The sequence below is a fragment of the Aquarana catesbeiana genome, linkage group LG09 (assembly GCF_042186555.1).
Source record: "Aquarana catesbeiana isolate 2022-GZ linkage group LG09, ASM4218655v1, whole genome shotgun sequence".
NCBI classification, from domain to species: Eukaryota; Metazoa; Chordata; class Amphibia; order Anura; family Ranidae; genus Aquarana; species Aquarana catesbeiana.
The window spans coordinates 251,538,844-251,559,449 of NC_133332.1; the positions used below are offsets into that span (position 1 = coordinate 251,538,844).

General features: G+C 43.9%; 1 protein-coding gene across 2 annotated transcripts in view; it reads left to right on the forward strand.

Moving 5' to 3' along the window:
• Positions 1-20,606, forward strand: part of PLXNB3 (plexin B3) — a 150,976-nt gene that overhangs the window by 76,800 nt on the left and 53,570 nt on the right. For both annotated transcript variants that reach the window (XM_073600173.1, XM_073600172.1), the window contains exons 6-10: positions 5,621-5,750; positions 5,986-6,142; positions 9,706-9,814; positions 12,803-12,908; positions 15,104-15,232. In XM_073600173.1, the coding sequence (XP_073456274.1) occupies positions 5,621-5,750; positions 5,986-6,142; positions 9,706-9,814; positions 12,803-12,908; positions 15,104-15,232 (631 nt within the window). The remainder of the gene's footprint in view (positions 1-5,620; positions 5,751-5,985; positions 6,143-9,705; positions 9,815-12,802; positions 12,909-15,103; positions 15,233-20,606) is intronic.

Consider the following 20,606-nt stretch of genomic DNA (forward strand, 5'->3'; position numbering starts at 1 on the left):
TGTCGAATGTTCAAAGAAGATTCGACGGAGCAGCTAAACTATACGATGCCATATAGTTTACCTGCTCCGTCGAATCTTCTCAGAACTTTCAACAGACACCATAAGCCAAAGTACGTGTGTACTTAGTTCTAGCTATTTTACTGCTCCTCCTCTTTGGTTACAATCAGCCAATAACATTCATCATCATCATTATTTTTGTTTATCTTTTTTCCCCTACGTCAAATCTTTTCTCCCCTACGTCGAATCTTTTCTCCCCTACGTCGAATCTTTTTTCTCCTACGTCGAATCTTTTTTCCCCTACGTCGAATCTTTTCTCCCCTACGTCGAATCTTTTCTCCCCTACGTCGAATCTTTTCTCTCTATGTAGAATAATCTTGGACTAATAGAGTTAAGGTTAGGCACATTCGACCACAGGTTTGATGGACACAGATTGTTATTGTCATCATCATGTCGAATCTCCTATCTATATCGAACTGTTGTAGCAACGAAAACGAAAATAAAGCATTTGTTTATGTCGGATCTTTCGTTTTTCGGATTCTGCACTTTCGTTATCGTTTGTTAAAACGATAACGAAAATACCTGAAATTCGGACAAAAATGCAGTCGGACGAAAACAAATGCACATGTCTAATAGCCAGGTGTTCCTCAACCATCTAAAACAGGGGTCCCCAGATCTACTAAGATCTACTAACCAAAGGGCCAATTTATAGTCCTTCAGACTTTGGGGGGGTAGACTGTGACTAATGGGAGTAGAAAATGCCTCAGTGTCTGCAGGTGTAACGATGCCTCAGGTTTAGTGGTCAGTGGGAGTAAAAAGTACATACATTGTGGGAGGAATAGTGTCCCATCATTGGTATCAGTGGGAGGAATAGTGTCCATCATTGGTATCAGTGGGAGGAATAGTGTCCCATCATTGATATCAGTGGGAGGAATAGTGTCCATCATTGGTATCAGTGGGAGGAATAGTGTCCCATCATTGTTATCAGTGGGAGGAATAGTGTCCCATCATTGGTATCAGTGGGAGGAATAGTGCTCCATCATTGGGAGGAATAGTGTCCATAATTGGGATCAGTGGGCGGAATAGTGTCCTATCATTGGTATCAGTGGGAGGAATAGTGCTCCATCATTGGGAGGAATAGTGTCCATAATTGGTATCAGTGGGCGGAATAGTGTCCTATCATTGGTAGCAGTGGGAGGAATAGTGTCCCATCTTTGGTATCAGTGGGAGGAATAGTGTCCCATCTTTGGTATCAGTGGGAGGAATAGTGTCCATCTTTGGTATCAGTGGGAGGAATAGTGTCCATCATTGGTATCAGTGGGAGGAATAGTGTCCATCATTGTTATCAGTGGGAGGAATAGTGTCCCATCATTGGCATCAGGGGGAGGAATAGTGTCACATCATTGATATCAGTGTGAGGAATAGTGTCCCATCATTTGTATCAGTGGGAGGAATAGTGTCTATCATTGGTATCAGTGGGGGGGGGAATAGTGTCCCATCATTGGTATCAGTGGGAGGAATAGTGTCCATCATTGGTATCAGTGGGAGGAATAGTGTCCCATCATTGGTATCAGTGGGAGGAATAGTGCCCTGTCGTTGGTGTCAATTGGAGAAATTGTGAAATAGTGTTTCATCACTGGTGTCAATTAGAGGAATAGTGCCCTGTCACTGGTGTCAATGTGGGACGTTATGCCCCACTGTTCGTGTCAGTGAAAGTAATGGTGCCCCATCATTGGTGTAAGTAGGAAAAATAGTGCCTTGTATCAATGGTAGGAATGATGCCAGAAGGGCTGGATAAAGGCAAGAAAAGGGCCACAGTTTAGGGACCTCTGAATTAAAAAGGACTGTCAGTGGAACTGCAAGCGAAGAGGGGAATGTTTGCTAGTAGGGAAGGGTAAAGGAATGGAAGGGAGGGGGAGTAATGAAGGGTCAGGGGGAATGTTTGCTAGTAGGGAAGGGTATACAAAGGGAAAGGTAAAATAATGAAAGGGGGGGAGTAATGAAGTGGAGGGGGATGTTCACTTGTAGGGAAAGGTAAAGGAATGGAAGGGGGGTGGAGAGGGTGATAAAGGAGAGGGGAGAATGTTCACTAGTAGGGAAGGATATATAAAAGGAAAAGTAAATGAATGGAAAGGGGCGGGATAGAATAAGAAAGGCGGGGCAAAAATTGGTGTTTGTGGTTAGGTAAAGAGAGTATCCCGGCATAGGGGATACTCCTCCCTAGTACCTCTGGAAGAAAAAAAGGAGAGGGCACTGAAAAAAAGGTATAGTACCGGTAAATTGAGACATGCTGCATATTTCTGAGCGCTTCTGAGGTGTGAACAGGGCACATAGAGAACAATTGTTTTGTATGTGTCCTTACACCGAGCCTGCAACAATCAATGCAGATAAGCACAGCTCATTGCATCGGGTGTAAATGAGCCCTTTAATAGAATAATAAAAAATGTTGCTGCACTAAACATAGCTATTGAATAAACAAGTGTCCATCAAGTGTGAACAACTGGTGCTGTTCTAAATAGTGCAGATGAATTCCTTGATGAACATCTAGTAACAATGAGCATAATTGATGTGCGTTTTGATCACCCAAGTGCTCCTCCACTGATATTGATATAAAATGCCTCCTTACCAGAGGTCTAGACTCCAAATTATAAGAATATTGACAGGCATGATATGCAAGTATAGAAGATCCAATCAGCTTCCTTTATTATATTTCAGGTGGTGGTACTGTCATGGCTGATGGTAAAGTTTACTCCCTAGTAGGGCCCATGAAGGAAAGATAAAACAGCCACATAGTGTAAAACTGCCTAACGGTTTATTAAAAGAAATCTGTGCTAAACGCTTACAGAAATCCGGTTAAAACAAGCATTTAATAGCTCTTTAGAAGTCGATCGACCAGTATACAGGATTGGCATGGGTGGTACCTCATGGACATGGGCTCCACCCGATGCGTTTAGTTAGAATTAACATCCTCTGGGGACACATCAATTATAATCATTGTTAATGGATGTTCATCAAGGAATTAATCTGCACTATTTAAAACAGCACCACCTGTTCACACTTTATGGACACTTGTTTATTCAATATCTATGTTTAGCACGGCAACATTTTTTTATTGTTTCACGATTGGTCCTGTTGTGTTGTGGGAGATGCCCCCTTACATTGATGGTCATTGTTGTGCACCTTACATTGGTGGTCTGTCTCTCTTTGCCCCCCTTATCTTGGTGTTCAGTGTCTGTGTCTCCTACGTTGGTGGTCAATATTGTACCCCCTACGTTGGTGGTCAGAATTGTGCCTCCAACATTGGTGGTCATTGTCTCTTCCCCCCTACATTGGTGGTCAGTATTGTGTTCTTTTTATTGGTGGTCATTGTCTCTGCCCCCTTACATTGGTGGTCCATGTCTCTACCCCCACTACATTGGTGGTCCATGTCTCTGCCCCCCTACATTAATGGTCAATGTCTCCACCCCCCTGCATTAATGGCCAGTGTCTTTGCTCCCCTACATTGGTGGCCATTGTTGTGCCCCTTACATTGGCATTGGTGGTCATTGTCTCTGCCCCTCTACATTGGTAATCAGTGCTGTGCCCTTTACATTAGTTGCCAGTGTCTGTGCCCCCTACATTGGTGGCTTGTGTGCCCCCTGTGTAACACCTTGCTATTAAATGGTGTCAGTGTGCCCCCCTTTCATTGGTGATCAGTGGGAAAAGTTTTACTCACATGATTGCTGGGAAGCACTGACAGAGGAGGAAGAGGAGGGCTTACATTTGTGATCACTGTGATTGGCAATCACAAGACACAGAACCACTCTGATTGGCTCTGTGCTTTTGCCTGTGATTCCCTGTCTCATGTCTGCGGATCACTAGTAGTGTGTGTGTGAGCACCCATGATCCTTCAGCACACATGACAAGCCCAAATGGCACCCTAGAGTAACACAGCACCTCCGTTGAGAAAGGCTGGTTTAATCTCTATTTATGGAAAATGTAACAGGAGTTGGAACTCACAAATCTGTCAGAGAACAGGAACAAAGTCAGGTAGAGAAGATCTTACTTTTATAGTAACAAAGAAGAAGGAAGCCAGGGGCTGACTCAGCTTATATATCACCTTTGGGTTGACTAACCCTTTAACCCTTTGTAGATTCATGTTGTCAATCACATTTTACATAACAACTCCATTTTATTATCTAGTAATGCTGCACCATTAAATGTATACATGCTGTAAAATGTTTTACATCAGGTAATTATGGAAGTTAGTCACCTGTATTTGTCATTGTTTGCTATGAATACAGCTACTCATCTTTAAGGGGATGGCTTTGCATTGCTTCATTGAAGAAATATGTCCAATTATTTTGCATTGCTTGCAGTGTTCAGGCTATGTAAGGATTAACCAGAGGTTGATGATCTTTTCAATGGGTAATAGAAGATCGGCGCTGCCATTGCTTTTCAAAAAGGCAGACTCTGGGGTCATCACCCAGCTGTACCACCTTGTGATTGACTGATCTGGAACAGACGTTTCACCGTTGATGTATGAAATGTCTGAATCTCATGCTGCATGCATGTTCTAGCTAGGGGACCCTGTAGTTCAGCCTTTCCCAACATACCTTACCCAGAGGAACCCCCAAAAAATGGTCAGATCTTGGGGAACCCTTCCAAGTTATCAGGGGTCAATGGGAAAATGCCCCTTGCATTGGTGGTCAGTAGGAAGAATGAATTCCTTACAGTGATGGTCAAAACGCCACCCTTACAGACAGCTATGAAGACAATTGTGCCATGCTGCTGGTTTAGCCAAATAATGTTGGTCCTGGAAATATGCAGGCACGATCAAATGAGGAAGTCAATCACCCATTACTCAAGAAACCCCAAGCAACATCTGGAGGAACCCTAGAGTTCCATGGAGTTGTGGTTGAGAATGGCAGGAAAGCCAGGAAGAGGATGATTTTCTTGGAGGCTGCATCTTTGAAAGCTAGTTAGCAATGGCAGCTCATATATTTTCACTTAATTTTGCAGTCCCATAAGGGAAAACTCCTAATTAAATATGTACTTGTAAAATAAAAAAAAAAGGGAATACTTAACTCTTGTGCCGCACATGTGGACAGATGCTGCTTCACTGAAGTAAAATACCCAGCTGAAGCTTCTTCTGAAACGAACAGTTCTCGAAGTGTTGACCTCCTGGGTCTCCTGCTGCCTCTCACTGGTTCCTCCTGCTGACCTCCACATCAATAGTTTATCCTGTAGTGACAAAATAGGTGTTAGTGGAGTGCTAGGCCCAAAGGTAAGTATGATCTGGTATTGTCTCCTAGTGTTGAGAGGCAGCTCTTTATCATATGGGATAGCCCTGTGGGTCCCTGGATCAATCCAAAGAAAGTGTGAATGATGGGTATGCCACAAGTCTATAACTGTTTCAGTAAACATTTATTAGCCTTGATAAAAGATAAATAGGTTGTCCAGCGTGTTTAGGGTGCTCATAGAGATCTCATTAAAAGTTTATAGCCCTGAAGGGGGACATGGGAGCCCTCAAATGTGTTGTATTTATGTTTTATGAAGCTTAAGGGCTCTTGCACACAACCATACATTATGGCGTACAGAATCGTTTTTTTCTTCCCTAATTCTCGTTCTGTCTTCTTCGCAGGTGCACAGAGAAGCAGCAGTGCGAGGACAGCGACAAGGATAACCACTGGTTGTGGAGCTTTGATCAAATTCACTGTGTGACCATCCAGGATCTCTCACCAGCCAATCAGAGCCGGCAGGAGCAGACGGAGGTATGTGTTAGAGAGTAGAATGTTTCTAGTCATGGTTTTTTGGTGGCCATATCACCAGTTACTGTGTTAAGAACAGTTGATCCTATTGAGAGGCCAAACAGCTTTTGGCCATAGAGAACACCGTATGTCCAAAAATTCCTCATGTGGACTGTAGTTTTGGGTTGAAGCAGATCCTAGTGATATGATAGGACACATACAATCCTGTTTAGTAATATCTCTCATCTTTTCCCATCAGATCTCAATGACAGTTCTGCAGCTTCCAGTTATCGCGGATGAGGACAGTTGGAAGTGTGTCTTTAATGAGTCATCCAGCCCTGCCCAGGTGTATGGCAACCAGGTCCGATGCAGCTCTCCACCACCAGGAGAGCTGCCCCCCAATCCTCTGGGGAAAGGTAAGTCAAGACATAAAATTTTGAACACCTGATTATGTGTGACTTGAAGCAAAGCTATGCATTGCCTATTCAGTCCAAAGCAACAGGTTTGCTTTAACTCTTCCTATCAGTGGCTGGATGACAGGTGGGAAGTCATGTCATTGGTGTGCATCCTGTTCATTTTCTGTTTGACACATGGTTGTGGAGCAGGGACCTGCTGTTGGACGGGCACCCAATCAGAAGACACGGTGAGCATTTGTGGAGCAGCATGGAGTGTTGGCATTTCTACAAGGTGCAATTCCACTTAGACGCTTGCGCCTTTCTAGTAGGCACTTGTACATTCATCACGTTATTTCTAAAGGCCAACGCATTTCGTAGCTTATACCCACTTCTTCAGGATCGGTATGATAGATGTCAATATCATGCAGTGGTCAGATAATTTACTGGAGTTCAGCTTTAAATTTTGTGTTCTTGGGTTAAGTTGCACTTTATTAATCTACACATTCTGTACTTGTAGCATAGGTGACAATGTTTGCATTATTGGCACATCTCTGCCATTCCAGACCTCATTGTGGAATGCATATTGTTTGCCTGGATGTAAAATCGCATGAAGATCGAGCACTAGGGCGGCACAGTGGTCTGAGGGGGGCACAGTGGTGTAGTGGTTAGCACTCTCACCAAGCAGTAAAAAGGGTCCCCAGTTCGAACCCCAACCACGACACCTGTCTGGAGTTTGCATGTTCTCCTTGCGCCTGCGTGGGTTTCCTCTGGGTACTCCGGTTTCCTCCCACACTCCAAAGACATGCTGGTAGTTAATTGGCTTCTGTCCAAAATTGGCCCTAGTATATGAATGGGGACCTTGGATTGAGGGTAGGGACTGATGTGAGTGTGGGATGTACAGGGTTAGGGACAATTATAGACACACACCCACACTCACTCAGGTTGAACTGGATGGACTGGGGTCTTTATTCAACCTTACTATGACTCTGCATTCTGTCAGCTTTTGGAGGAATGCTGAGCATTCGTAATGCTTTAGAGCCAGCAGAAGGGTTATGCTGGTATAGATGGGGAAGTGACTGGTCACCAGTCTGGGCACGTGGCATAACTGATCACAGGACAGTCCCTGACTTCCGATGAAGACTTTTCTTACGAATTGTTTACTCAAGTCACAAATGTGTCATCCATGACTTCTTTTATCCTAGTTCCTCTTTCAGCTGATTTGCTGTCTGTTGTCTCACAAACAGAATTCCCCTAAAAAAAAAAAAAAAAAAATTAAAGCCGGCAGATATTAGGGCTAATTTACATTTGCTTCAAAACAAGGCTTCGGACAGGCTTTGTTAAAGCTCTCTGAACGCCAGTCAAAGCTCCTGTCACTAAATATAATGGTTTGCTTTCAGTCCTGTTTATACCTTGCTTTTGCTTGGTGCTTCGTTGAGGCTTCGATGATGCTTTGGTGGCGCTTCGATGGGGCTTTGGTGGGGCTTGGGTGGGTTTTTGGTGGGCCTTCGGTGGGGCTTCAAACAAGCTTTTCCATAGACTTCTATGGAGGCCTTGAAGACACCTTTGAAGCACCACTAAAGCTACATGGGGTATAATTTTTGATGCAAAGCTGAAGCAAAGCAAAAGCAAGGTGTAAACAGGACTGTAAGCTAACCATATTATTTAGTGACAGGAGCTTTGACTAACGTTCAGAGAGCTTTAACAAAGCCTGTCCGAAGCCTTGTTTTGAAGCAAGTTTAAACTAGCCGTTAATGTGTGTTGAAGCCGAAGCAAGTGAAAATGTGACCTAAAAGAGACAAATGAGTATAGTTCTGTAATCATTCATACAATGTATTTTTTAATGCATGTAGTGCAAGTACCTGAATTAGATTTGGTATCCGCTTATTGCTGTTCTTAAACAAGATTTTTAGCAGGTTTGACAATCACCATAACTATTAAAAGGCCACGGAGATAAAATCACTTACAGGATGTGCCACCCAAGGAGTGAACTTTGTACACTGCCTGAGATGATGTGTGGATTGTTCAAACAGTACAAAGTATAAATCTGAGATCTGGGCGGCAGATTGTACTAAGACAGGGGTCTCCTAATTGTGACCCGTGGGCCACATCTGGCCCCCTACAAGATTTTGTCCGGCCCACAGATAGGGTCAGAGACATATACTTATTGTACACTGAGTGAGATCCTGATGTAAGAGGGGGGCTCTGATGGGGATCCTGATGTAAGAGGGGGGCTCTGATGGGGATCCTGATGTAAGAGGGGGGCTCTGATGGGGATCCTGATGTAAGAGGGGGGCTCTGATGGGGATCCTGATGTAAGAGGGGGGCTCTGATGGGGATCCTGATGTAAGAGGGGGGCTCTGATGGGGATCCTGATGTAAGAGGGGGGCTCTGATGGGGATCCTGATGTAAGAGGGGGGCTCTGATGGGGATCCTGATGTAAGAGGGGGGCTCTGATGGGGATCCTGATGTAAGAGGGGGGCTCTGATGGGGATCCTGATGTAAGAGGGGGGCTCTGATGGGGATCCTGATGTAAGAGGGGGGCTCTGATGGGGATCCTGATGTAAGAGGGGGGCTCTGATGGGGATCCTGATGTAAGAGGGGGGCTCTGATGGGGATCCTGATGTAAGAGGGGGGCTCTGATGGGGATCCTGATGTAAGTGGGGGGCTCTGATGGGGATCCTGATGTAAGAGGGGGGCTCTGATGGGGATCCTGATGTAAGAGGGGGGCTCTGATGGGGATCCTGATGTAAGAGGGGGGCTCTGATGGGGATCCTGATGTAAGAGGGGGGCTCTGATGGGGATCCTGATGTAAGAGGGGGGCTCTGATGGGGATCCTGATGTAAGAGGGGGGCTCTGATGGGGATCCTGATGTAAGAGGGGGGCTCTGATGGGGATCCTGATGTAAGAGGGGGGCTCTGATGGGGATCCTAATGTAAGAGGGGGGCTCTGATGGGGATCCTGATGTAAGAGGGGGGCTCTGATGGGGATCCTGATGTAAGAGGGGGGCTCTGATGGGGATCCTGATGTAAGAGGGGGGCTCTGATGGGGATCCTGATGTAAGAGGGGGGCTCTGATGGGGATCCTGATGTAAGAGGGGGGCTCTGATGGGGATACTTATGTAAGTGGAGTCCTCTGATGGGGTTCCTGATGTAAGAGGGGGACTCTGATGGTGGTTCTGATGGAAGATGTATCAATTCTAATGCAGAGGTCATAGCCATAGGACACGGGGGTGGGGGAGTGCACTAGGAGTATAGAGGAGTGCCATCTGCTGGGTAAGAGGATTGTGTAAGTAAAGTAAAACTGCTTTTTCAGTCCCCTGGACCCACAATTATATATATATATATATATATATATATATATATATATATATATATATATATATATATATATATATATATATATATGTTATATTTTTTTTTTATCTTACTGAGGTTTAGCTGAAACCTGAAACTACTCATGTTCCCCAATGAAGATTTATATAGTATATATTATTATATATTTTTCTATTATTATACAATATGTTTTATGTGTTTGGCGCTCTTTGTTCCTGGATTCCTGAATTGAAAACGTCTTTTTCTTGGCAGATCACGTAACCGTACGATTAGAGTTGGTGTTCCGGGATATCACTGTCGCTGTGACTGACTTCATCTTCTATGACTGCACAGCTGTAATGGATTTGGCGGTCTCTAACCCGTGAGTTTCTGGGCTGGTTGTTCTTTTTCAGCGAAGTGACCCGGGAGCCGTTTGATTGGGTGTGGAAATACTGTCTATATAATTAGTCTATATAATACTTTGGGCAAAGTAACCTATAGTACTCAATCAGAAATGAACTCCTTTTTGCTGGCTTCCCACCGGCCCTTTAAGAGATCCCGGGCTTCCCAGTCCGAGTGATTGGCTGTCACAGGCATCACAAGGCGCAAAGCCACTCTGACCAGCTCTGTGCATTTTGCCTTTGACTCGCATTGTGTAATGACTTCTCAATCACAGGCCACGCGTGTTTTTTTTATTTTTATTTTTTTATTCTGTGCTGTTTATAAACGGCGCTCAAAAAAGAGTCCATCCGCCATTTAATATTTTTTTTACAATAAAGTAGCAATGTGGTTAGAAATATATATTTTAACTTAGTATATCCTTCTTCCCATTTCCAGATATCGTATAATAGTTTGTACTGTTTGGCAATATTGTTCGATTAGGGCGATGGGATTTTATTTGAACTGTGATGTCTGTCACAGTGATCACATGACTAAGAACCCGCCCTACCAGATCATTGGTTTGTGACCAGGAGCTGTTGGTGAGAGTACAGTCACAGGTCTGGGGGCATGCAAGTGTGGAATAAGGCCCACCTCCGTGCTTCTGCATACAGTGCCTTAAAGTATTCACACCCCTTGAAATTTTCCACATCTTTTTACAAATAAATATGTGAAAGTGTGGGATACATTTGTATGGCGCCCCCCTGAGTCAATACTTTGTAGAACCACCTTTCACTGCAATTGCAGCTGAAAGTCTTTTTGGGTATTTCTCTACCAGCTTTGCACATCTAGAGAGGACACTTTTGCCCATTCCTCTTTGCAAAATAGCTCAAGTTCTGTCAGATTGGATGGAGAGTGTCTGTGAACAGCAATTTTCAAGTCTTGCCTCAGATTCTCAACTGGATTTAGATCTGGACTTTGACTGGGCCATTCTAACACATGAATATGCTTTGATCTAAACCATTCCATTGTAGCTCTGGCTGTATGTTTAGGGTCGTTGTCCTGCTGGAAGGTGAACCTCCGCCCCAGTCTCAAGTCTTTTACAGACTCTAACAGGTTTTCTTCTAAGATTCTCCTGTATTTGGCTCCATCCATCTTCCCATCAACTCTGACCAGCTTCCCTGTCCCTGCTGAAGAAAAGCATCCCCACAACATGATGCTGCCACCACCATGTTTCACTGTGATGCGCAGTGTTTAGTTTTCCGCCACACATATCATTTTGTTTTTAAGCCAAAAAGTTAAATTTTGGTCTCATCTGACCAGAGCGCCTTCTTCCACATGTTTGCTGTGTCCCCCACATGGCTTCTCGCAAACTGCAAACGGAACATCTTATGGCTTTCTTTATACAATGACTTTCTTCTTGCCACTCTTCCATAAAGGTCAGATTTGTGGAGAACACGACTAATAGTTGTCCTGTGGACAGATTCTCCCACCTGAGCTGTGGATCTCTGCAGCTCCTCCAGAGTTACCATGGGCCTCTTGGCTGCTTCTCTGATTAATGCTCTCCTTGCCCGGCCTGTCAGTTTAGGTGGACGGCCATGTCTTGGTAGGTTTGCAGTTGTTCCATACTCTTTCCATTTTCGGATGATGGATTGAACAGTTCTCCGTGAGATGTTTAAAGCTTGAGGTATTTTTTTATAACCTAACCCTGCTTTAAACTTCTCCACAAATTTATCCCTGACCTGTCTGGTGTGTTTCTTGGCCTTCATGATGATGTTTGCTCACTAAGGTTCTCTAACAAACCTCCGAGGGCTTCACAGAACAGCTGTATTTATACTGAGATTAAATTACACACAGGTGAACTCTAGTTACTAATTGTCCACTAGACTTTAGTTAGGGGGTATCAGAGTAAAGGGGGCTGAATACAAATGTACCCCACACTTTTCAGATCTTTATTTTTTTTCTAATGTTGAAAACAATTTATCATTTTCCTTCCACTTCACAATTATGTGCCACTTTGTGTTGGTCTATCACATAAAATCCCAATAAAATACATTTCCATTTTTGGTTGTAACATGACAAAATGTGGAAAATTTCAAGGGGTATGAATACTTTTTCAAGGCACTGTATATGCGTTTGACTGATGGGAAGCAGCTATAGCATATCTAAGATATGAGTTAGATAGAGTGGGGGTGATTAAAAACCCCTGTTGGGTATTTTGATTGTCATCCATGTTTCAGTGAAGAGATCCCCTTTCACTTCCTTTCCTGTAGACAAAACAGGAAGTGGGAGCAATTCCCCCTATGGTGGTCACAAATATGGTCATACAATTGATCAAATTAAAAAAATGATGCAAGTGAACGCTTTCTATTTGACAACTTAATGAGCTAGAATCCGCAAACTATGGAATAGCTATAGCTTCTCTAGTTTTAGACTCAATTTCAATCGGATTCAAACAAACTGAGTCGATCGACCAGGGGGTGGAAAATTATTGATCATTTTGTATTGATCAGCAAAACACCTGAGATTTTCAGTTCATGAATACGATTGTATTATGATCAGTCATATTACACAGTAGAAAACGAGAAGTGATCAATAACTTGCGATCATAAGTTACGATCACATCTTAACTATCTATCTAAATCTACTTCCCCATGTGTTGCATATCGATTGCATTAGTTGTTGGCTATAGATGGATTATTCTGGGAGAAATTGATCAGAAAATAAATTGATTGTTTACTGAAGTGTGTGAGGGTACCAGAAATACTGATCACAGATGGCCATGTGTATAGCCACCATTGGACTGTTTTCCCTGAAGCAGCGTCCCCATTGAACTATTTCCCCTCTTCTCCTGTTCTGAATGATTTAGGATTTTCATTCAGTCATATAGAATACACAGAATAAATGGAATTTTAGAGAAAATGTGGAAAAGTCAACTTCGGTTTGTGTTATTTTCCTGCATTAACTGAATGAAGTATTTTCCTGTTTGCAGGTGCAGCGGGTGTGTGAGCAGTCCTTGGAGGTGTCACTGGTGTCTATCGGAGCATGTGTGTACCCACACCGCACAGTGCAGCCAGACTCTCATCTACAACCAGAATGTAAGCACCAGCTCTTAGCATATGATGCAGTGGTCTCCAAACTGTGCCACACTGGCTGGAAGCCAGTGCTTGCCTTTATCTGGCACTTGAGGCACTATTCCTTCCACTAACACCAACAGCAGGGCACTATTCCTTCCACTGACACCAACAGCAGGGCACTATTCCTTTCACTGACACCAACAGCAGGGCACTATTCCTTCCACTGACACCAACAGCAGGGCACTATTCCTTCCACTGACACCAACAGCAGGGCACTATTCCTTTCACTGACACCAACAGCAGGGCACTATTCCTTCCACTGTCACCAACAGCAGGGCACTATTCCTTCCACTGACACCAACAGCAGGGCACTATTCCTTCCACTGACACCAACAGCAGGGCACTATTCCTTCCACTGACACCAACAGTAGGGCACTATTCCTTCCACTGACACCAATAGCAGGGCACTATTCCTTCCACTTTTAGGTGGGGTGCAGCGCGGTGCGGCAGCAATAACACACACAGTCTAAGTGCGATGAAAGAACTTGTATTGAAATAATGCAAAGACGGTTCCCAAAAAACCCAGTGGAAAGACAACCCAATGGGGAACACTCATAGGTCCAGCAGCAAGTAGAGAGCAGGTTTCGGCCAAACTAATTGGGAGACGCAGAGCGCGGCCTAGCCTTCCCATGCCCAAATGTAAAGATGTCCAGAGAAGCTGCAAGCTCTACGCTTTCCCTCCTTGTCCGGAACCTTTCCCTGCTGCTAGATCTATCCCTATCAGGTTGGGTAACAGTCCCTACTCTACCAACCCACAAAATGCACACCAAGCCTGGGAGTCAAGGCCTTGAATAGGCTCTGCCTGATCCAATTGGATCACTTCCTCAGTGACCCAGGAAACCCTAGAGGAACCAGGTTTCTCTTGACCTCCTTTCTAACTGCAGTGCCGCTGCGGAAGAGCGTCACCTGTAGTGGAGAAAGTAGACTGTACCTGCCTGCACGCTGACACCAAAAATAGGGCATTATTCTTTCCATTGACACTACCAGAAGGGCACTATTCCTTCCACTCAAAACAACGGTGCATTAATCCTCCCACTGACACCAACGATGGGGCATTATTCCTCCCACTAGCACCTCCTATGGGTCATCATTTTTTCCACTGAAGCAAACAACAGAGAATTATTCCTTTCACTGATACCAACAATGTGGCGCTAATCCTTCCACTGACACCACTGATGGGGAATTATTCCTCCCACTGACAACCAACAATTTGGCATTATTCCTCCCACTGACACCCGATGGGGCATTATTCCTCCCATGGACAACACCTTTGGGTCATCATTCCTTCCACTGAAACGAACAACGGGGCATTTTTGCTTTCACTGGCACCAATGACGGGGCAATATTCCTTCCACTAACACCAACAATGGGGCATATTTCCTCTCACTCTTAAAAACAATTGAGCTCTTTTCCTCCCAAAATACCAATGATGGGCTATTGACCACAGGCGCTATGTAATCTTTTTATTCCCGCTGACCAGCAAGCCTGAGTCATGTGACTCTGGGGCATGTTCTAGGACTGTTCCTTTTTCTAGGACCACTTCCTAACAGATTTCACCCAAGAGGGCTTAGTCTTGGAGATACGGTATGAAATTGTGAGGTATTCTTTTACCTGGTGGATTCAGTGCCATCATTAGCTGAAGTCATTAAATGATTTCCCTCCAGTACATGCTTTTAGTAGAGCATTAAAAAACATGTAGAAGAAAGTACCGGTATTTGTAGACTGCGTCAGTCCCAGGGACCTTCTGACTGAGGTCATCTCATGTGACTACTGCCTAGCAATTGTGGGGAAACTTGGAGAAACCTGGACTTTCTAAGACCCCCCCCCTACGGTGCTTTTTTCCATGTACGGTTATATGCACAGCCCAGGATAATATCCATGGGATCAAAGTAGAGAAAGGGAAATCTAAGTGATGGGACCAAGGATGACGGGTTTCAAGAGACAGAAAAAGAATAGGTCATATTTGCCAATTTGCTTGCATATATGAAAATAAAGTTTTTCAAAGTTTAATACTGTGTACATTTCTGAAAGGTCAAAGTCCCGCAATCCCATTTATTACTTCCTGTAAAACAAAAGTATTTATATCCATTGTTGCAGTAGCCTCCTACTCATATGTAATTAATTGAAGTGTGGTAAATATTTCATGTCTCCTACAGGTTGAAGATCAAGGGCAGTCAGGTCCAGACTATTGCCCGAGAATAGAGCGAGTCAGGGGGTCTCGTCTGATTCCTGTTGGCATGGAAAGAGAATTGGACCTTATTGGACGTAATCTCAATCTTCTCAATGTGAGTTGGCTTTCTTCTGATCAGGAAGGGAAACTTGTTCAAAAAAAATACAGGCATCTCTACAGATCCTTTACATAAATGTATGACTCAGAGGGTTGGCCGTGTCATTGCCAGCATCCCTTGTAATTTTTAGAACTAGATGTGTACCTCAAAATGGGATTTTAAGGGCAATGCAGAAATTGGCAGTGTTGAATTATAGTTAAAAAGAAGTTTATTGATACAAAAACGAATAGGATATACATGAACATACACATTGATCTAGTTAAGAATAATTATAAAAACATCAGATATATGGAAACATATGATGCATCCTACTGCTAGTTACAAGTACCACCCCCGACAGGTGTGATGGCGTCCTGATAGCAGATTTCCAACGCGTTTCAACTTATTGTAAGGATAAAGTCTTCCTCAGGGAGGGACTGCATCACATTCTAAAATTTTTTTTAAGTAACAGCATGATTATTGGTATATACTTAAATATTTGTTACCTATAGCTACAGAAATCGCATTACAACAGAAAAGTATTATATGCGACTTACATTTGCGACTACAGAAATCGCATTACAACAGAAAAGTATTATATGCGACTTACATTTGCATTTAACTGTGAAAAATCGCTTTCCCAGTGCTGGCAGGGGTCCTAACACGTGATTGTCAATGCTGCTCAAATATCCTCTACGGGATGGCCTGGTATATTGTGAAGAAACCAGTATTTGGCAGTCGTGATAATTAAACAACTGAAAAACATGAAGGTATAAGGGAAATGCTAAGAAATTGAACATCAAAAAGGTCAAAGAATGGAAATAATGGTGATTCGTAGAGGAAATAAGGTTCCCCAGGGCCATCATAGAGTAAAAGAGATCAAATACCTTAAATTGATTGTGTTAGGTGTATTGTTCCAAGTGGCAGGGAGCTCTGGTCCTGGAGTACCTCTCTGTAACAAAGCCAGTTGTGGAATGCTGCCTGTGGCCATCCCTGGCGTCCTAATATATGGGGTGTGGGCGTGGCTAAGTGATGGGCGTAGCCCTATTCTAGGTAGAGTCTCACATTCATTGGTGGTGCAGTGGAGGGGGTGCGACTTCAATTGGCTGCTGTCACTGTTTAGAGGAAGCACCTTTGTACAATGTATTGAGGGGAAGCGTCCAGAAGCTTCCCTGTTGTCTAGGTAGCAGACGCTTGGACCTCCTCCAAAAAAAAAAAAAAAAAAAAAAAAAAAATTCCTTTTCTCCTCCCCGTGACGTGAAGCCTATTGCTTACACGTAGCCCATGTAGTGTGGGCTCAGGGTGAGGCAGGGAGAGAGGTGCGTCTGGTTGCCGGGGCAATGTGCATATGACGTTGGGGTCACATGGCCCTGACGTCAGTTCCTAAAAGAGGGAGGGGCGCCGTGTGACTCCACAGCGCTATTGAGCAGTCTTATCCATGTTAAACCGGGCATCGGGGCATAGTAGCCCCGCTGTCTGAAAAAAAAAAAAAGTATCAGACTATGCACAGCGGTGTATGGGGTACTGTTCTATGCTGATGTCATAGATGTCACCAAGATATACAGTGACAAGTATGACAAAAAGTAGCAGGTCTATACTCCCTCATTAGAGATGGAAAAAGGAAGGAAGAAAAATTGTATAAAAGAATTGCAAAGAATTGATTGAAATGGGGATAGTACTGATGAAATATGAAATATATATAATAAGAGAATGTGAAGGGAGATTTTTATTCTTAAATATGCCCAAACCTCTTTATGATGATTGTACTGTCATTGAGCGAATGGCAGAACATCAAAATTAGGGCTTATAACCACCGACACAGTAGGAAATCCCGGGGCATCAAAATAAGATCTGACGCCTTCGGAGTATTCGGGCCATGATGTTGCGTCATGGCCCCCCCCTGTGCCGGGTAGGGATAGTGGGCAGAATGGCAACGGTATCATTGGCCCTTTGTTTCAGCACTGAGAGGCGGATTCATATGGCACAGTCGCATGAAAAAAATGCATCTGCAGAAATAACAGCAATTAACATAATACTGTATAAAAAATAGTTACACAAAAGAGATTACAGTAATTACAGTAAATAAGTTTAGTTAGAAAAACTCTCCTATATAGTTTCTGACTGGGTAGGGTGTAGAGTCTTAGCAGTTTAAGACATATGATCATCAATGGGGAGATAATGGGCCTATGGTGTTGTGGAGGGAGCCCTCTGTTTCTCCGCAAGGGGTACTGGAATAGAACTCCAGTTCTAGAGAAGCAGAGGTGCAAGAGAACAAAGAAGGTGAGATAAAAATTATGTTAATCCGTTTTCCCCGAGCTGAAGCCCTCCAAGAAGGGTCTGAAACTTTCGGTTTCATTTAGGCCTGGGGGGGTAGTGGCCCTAAGGTACCTTATCCAGCGCATTTCACGCTGGAGGAGGACCTTGTTCCAGTCTCCCCCCCTGAGTGGCAAATGAATCCTATCAAGGACTGTGAAGTTCACCGAGGGTAATCGGTAATTGTGATATCTGGCAACATGCCTTCCCAAAGGCAGATACAAGTTGCCGATTTGCATACTTTGCATATGTTTGTCGACACGTTTTCTAAATTCCTGTCTTGTTTTGCCCACGTAGAAGGCACCACACTGGCACTGCATGAGGTATACCACACCCTGCGTCTTGCAATTGGCAAAATGACGCAGGGAAAAACTTTCCCCATTAGGCAGTGCCAGTGTGGTCCTCCTACCGATGACTGGACATTGGGCACAGGAACCACATGGGTATGTACCCCATGTTTTACAGGGGTCCTTTCTTGCCGTGCCCTTGTATTCACTTTGGATGAGTGCATTTCCTATTGAGCCAGGTTTTCTATAGGTGATTTGGGGCTTAGGACCAATTAGTCCTTTCAGGATTGGATCATCTGTAAGGATGGACCAATATTTGGAGATAATTTTATTAATTTTAAAATGCTCATTAGAAAATCTCACAATAATCCTTGTAGTGTCGTCTTCTTTGGTTGGTTTCTTTGAGAAGATTAAATCCCTTCTATTGGTTTGCTTAACTCGGTTGAACGCTTTTTTTAAAGAGGATTTGGAGTAGCCTCTGTTCATGAGCCTAATGGTAAGTTTGTCCGCTTCGTGTTGAAAGTCTTCGTTGTTACTGCAGTTTCTTTTAAGGCGGAGAAACTGGCTATAGGGAATGGATCTTTTCAGAGGTTCCGGGTGAAAGCTGTTTGCATGCAACAGGGTGTTGCCAGCAGTCTCCTTTCTGTAAAGTTTACTTGATAGTCCGCCCTCAGAGTTTTTAAAGATGGTAATGTCCAGGAAATTTACTTCATGGGTATCCGAGGTCATAGTGAAAAACAGGTTAAAAGCATTGTTGTTCATCAGCTTTAGACAGTCCCTCAATAATTCAGGGGGGCCGTCCCAGATGATGAAGAGATCGTCTATGTACCTCTGCCACATACATATGTGGCGAGTGTACACAGATGCTGCCTCCCCCTGTAGGAACTCCCTCTCCCACTCCCCCAGGTACAGGTTGGCATAGGAGGGTGCGCAGCACGTCCCCATAGCCACTCCCTGCACCTGGAGGTAGTGGGAGCCCTTGAAAAGGAAGGTGTTGTGTCTGAGGATGTAGTCCAGCATAGTTAGAATGAATGCATTGAATTTCCAGTCTGTTGTTGCTCTTTGTTGTAGGACACGTTCAATTGCAGCTATGCCTAAGTGGTGTGGGATACTATTATACAGCGATTCCACATCCACTGTAACAAGTAGAGCTGAACTGGGAATGGATATTCCATCGAGGATTTGCAATAGATGTATGGTATCCCTTGTATACGATGGAAGTTCCATTACATGGGGTCTCAGGTATTGATCTATTATTTGGCTGATCCCCTCTGTGATGGAACCATTCCCGGAAATGATAGGTCTCCCTGGTGGGTCATTTAGCGGGGGGCCATGACGCAACATCATGGCCCGAATACCCCGAAGGCGTCAGATCTTATTTTGATGCCCCGGGATTTCCTACTGTGTCGGTGGTTATAAGCCCTAATTTTGATGTTCTGCCATTCGCTCAATGACAGTACAATCATCATAAAGAGGTTTGGGCATATTTAAGAATAAAAATCTCCCTTCACATTCTCTTATTATATATATTTCATATTTCATCAGTACTATCCCCATTTCAATCAATTCTTTGCAATTCTTTTATACAATTTTTCTTCCTTCCTTTTTCCATCTCTAATGAGGGAGTATAGACCTGCTACTTTTTGTCATACTTGTCACTGTATATCTTGGTGACATCTATGACATCAGCATAGAACAGTACCCCATACACCGCTGTGCATAGTCTGATACTTTTTTTTTTTTTCAGACAGTGGGGCTACTATGCCCCGATGCCCGGTTTAACATGGATAAGACTGCTCAATAGCGCTGTGGAGTCACACGGCGCCCCTCCCTCTTTTAGGAACTGACGTCGGGGCCATGTGACACCAACGTCATATGCACATTGCCCCGGCAACCAGACGCACCTCTCTCCCCGCCTCACCCTGAGCCCACACTACATAGGCTACGTGTAAGCAATAGGCTTCACGTCACGGGGAGGAGAAAAGGAATTTTTTTTTTTTTTTTTTTTGGAGGAGGTCCAAGCGTCTGCTACCTAGACAACAGGGAAGCTTCTGGACGCTTCCCCTCAATACATTGTACAAAGGTGCTTCCTCTAAACAGTGACAGCAGCCAATTGAAGTCGCACCCCCTCCACTGCACCACCAATGAATGTGAGACTCTACCTAGAATAGGGCTACGCCCATCACTTAGCCACGCCCACACCCCATATATTAGGACGCCAGGGATGGCCACAGGCAGCATTCCACAACTGGCTTTGTTACAGAGAGGTACTCCAGGACCAGAGCTCCCTGCCACTTGGAACAATACACCTGACACAATCAATTTAAGGTATTTGATCTCTTTTACTCTATGATGGCCCTGGGGAACCTTATTTCCCCTACGAATCACCATTATTTCCATTCTTTGACCTTTTTGATGTTCAATTTCTTAGCATTTCCCTTATACCTTCATGTTTTTCAGTTGTTTAATTATCACGACTGCCAAATACTGGTTTCTTCACAATATACCAGGCCATCCCGTAGAGGATATTTGAGCAGCATTGACAATCACGTGTTAGGACCCCTGCCAGCACTGGGAAAGCGATTTTTCACAGTTAAATGCAAATGTAAGTCGCATATAATACTTTTCTGTTGTAATGCGATTTCTGTAGTCGCAAATGTAAGTCGCATATAATACTTTTCTGTTGTAATGCGATTTCTGTAGATATAGGTAACAAACAAATATTTAAGTATATACCAATAATCATGCTGTTACTTAAAAAAAAATTTTAGAATGTGATGCAGTCCCTCCCT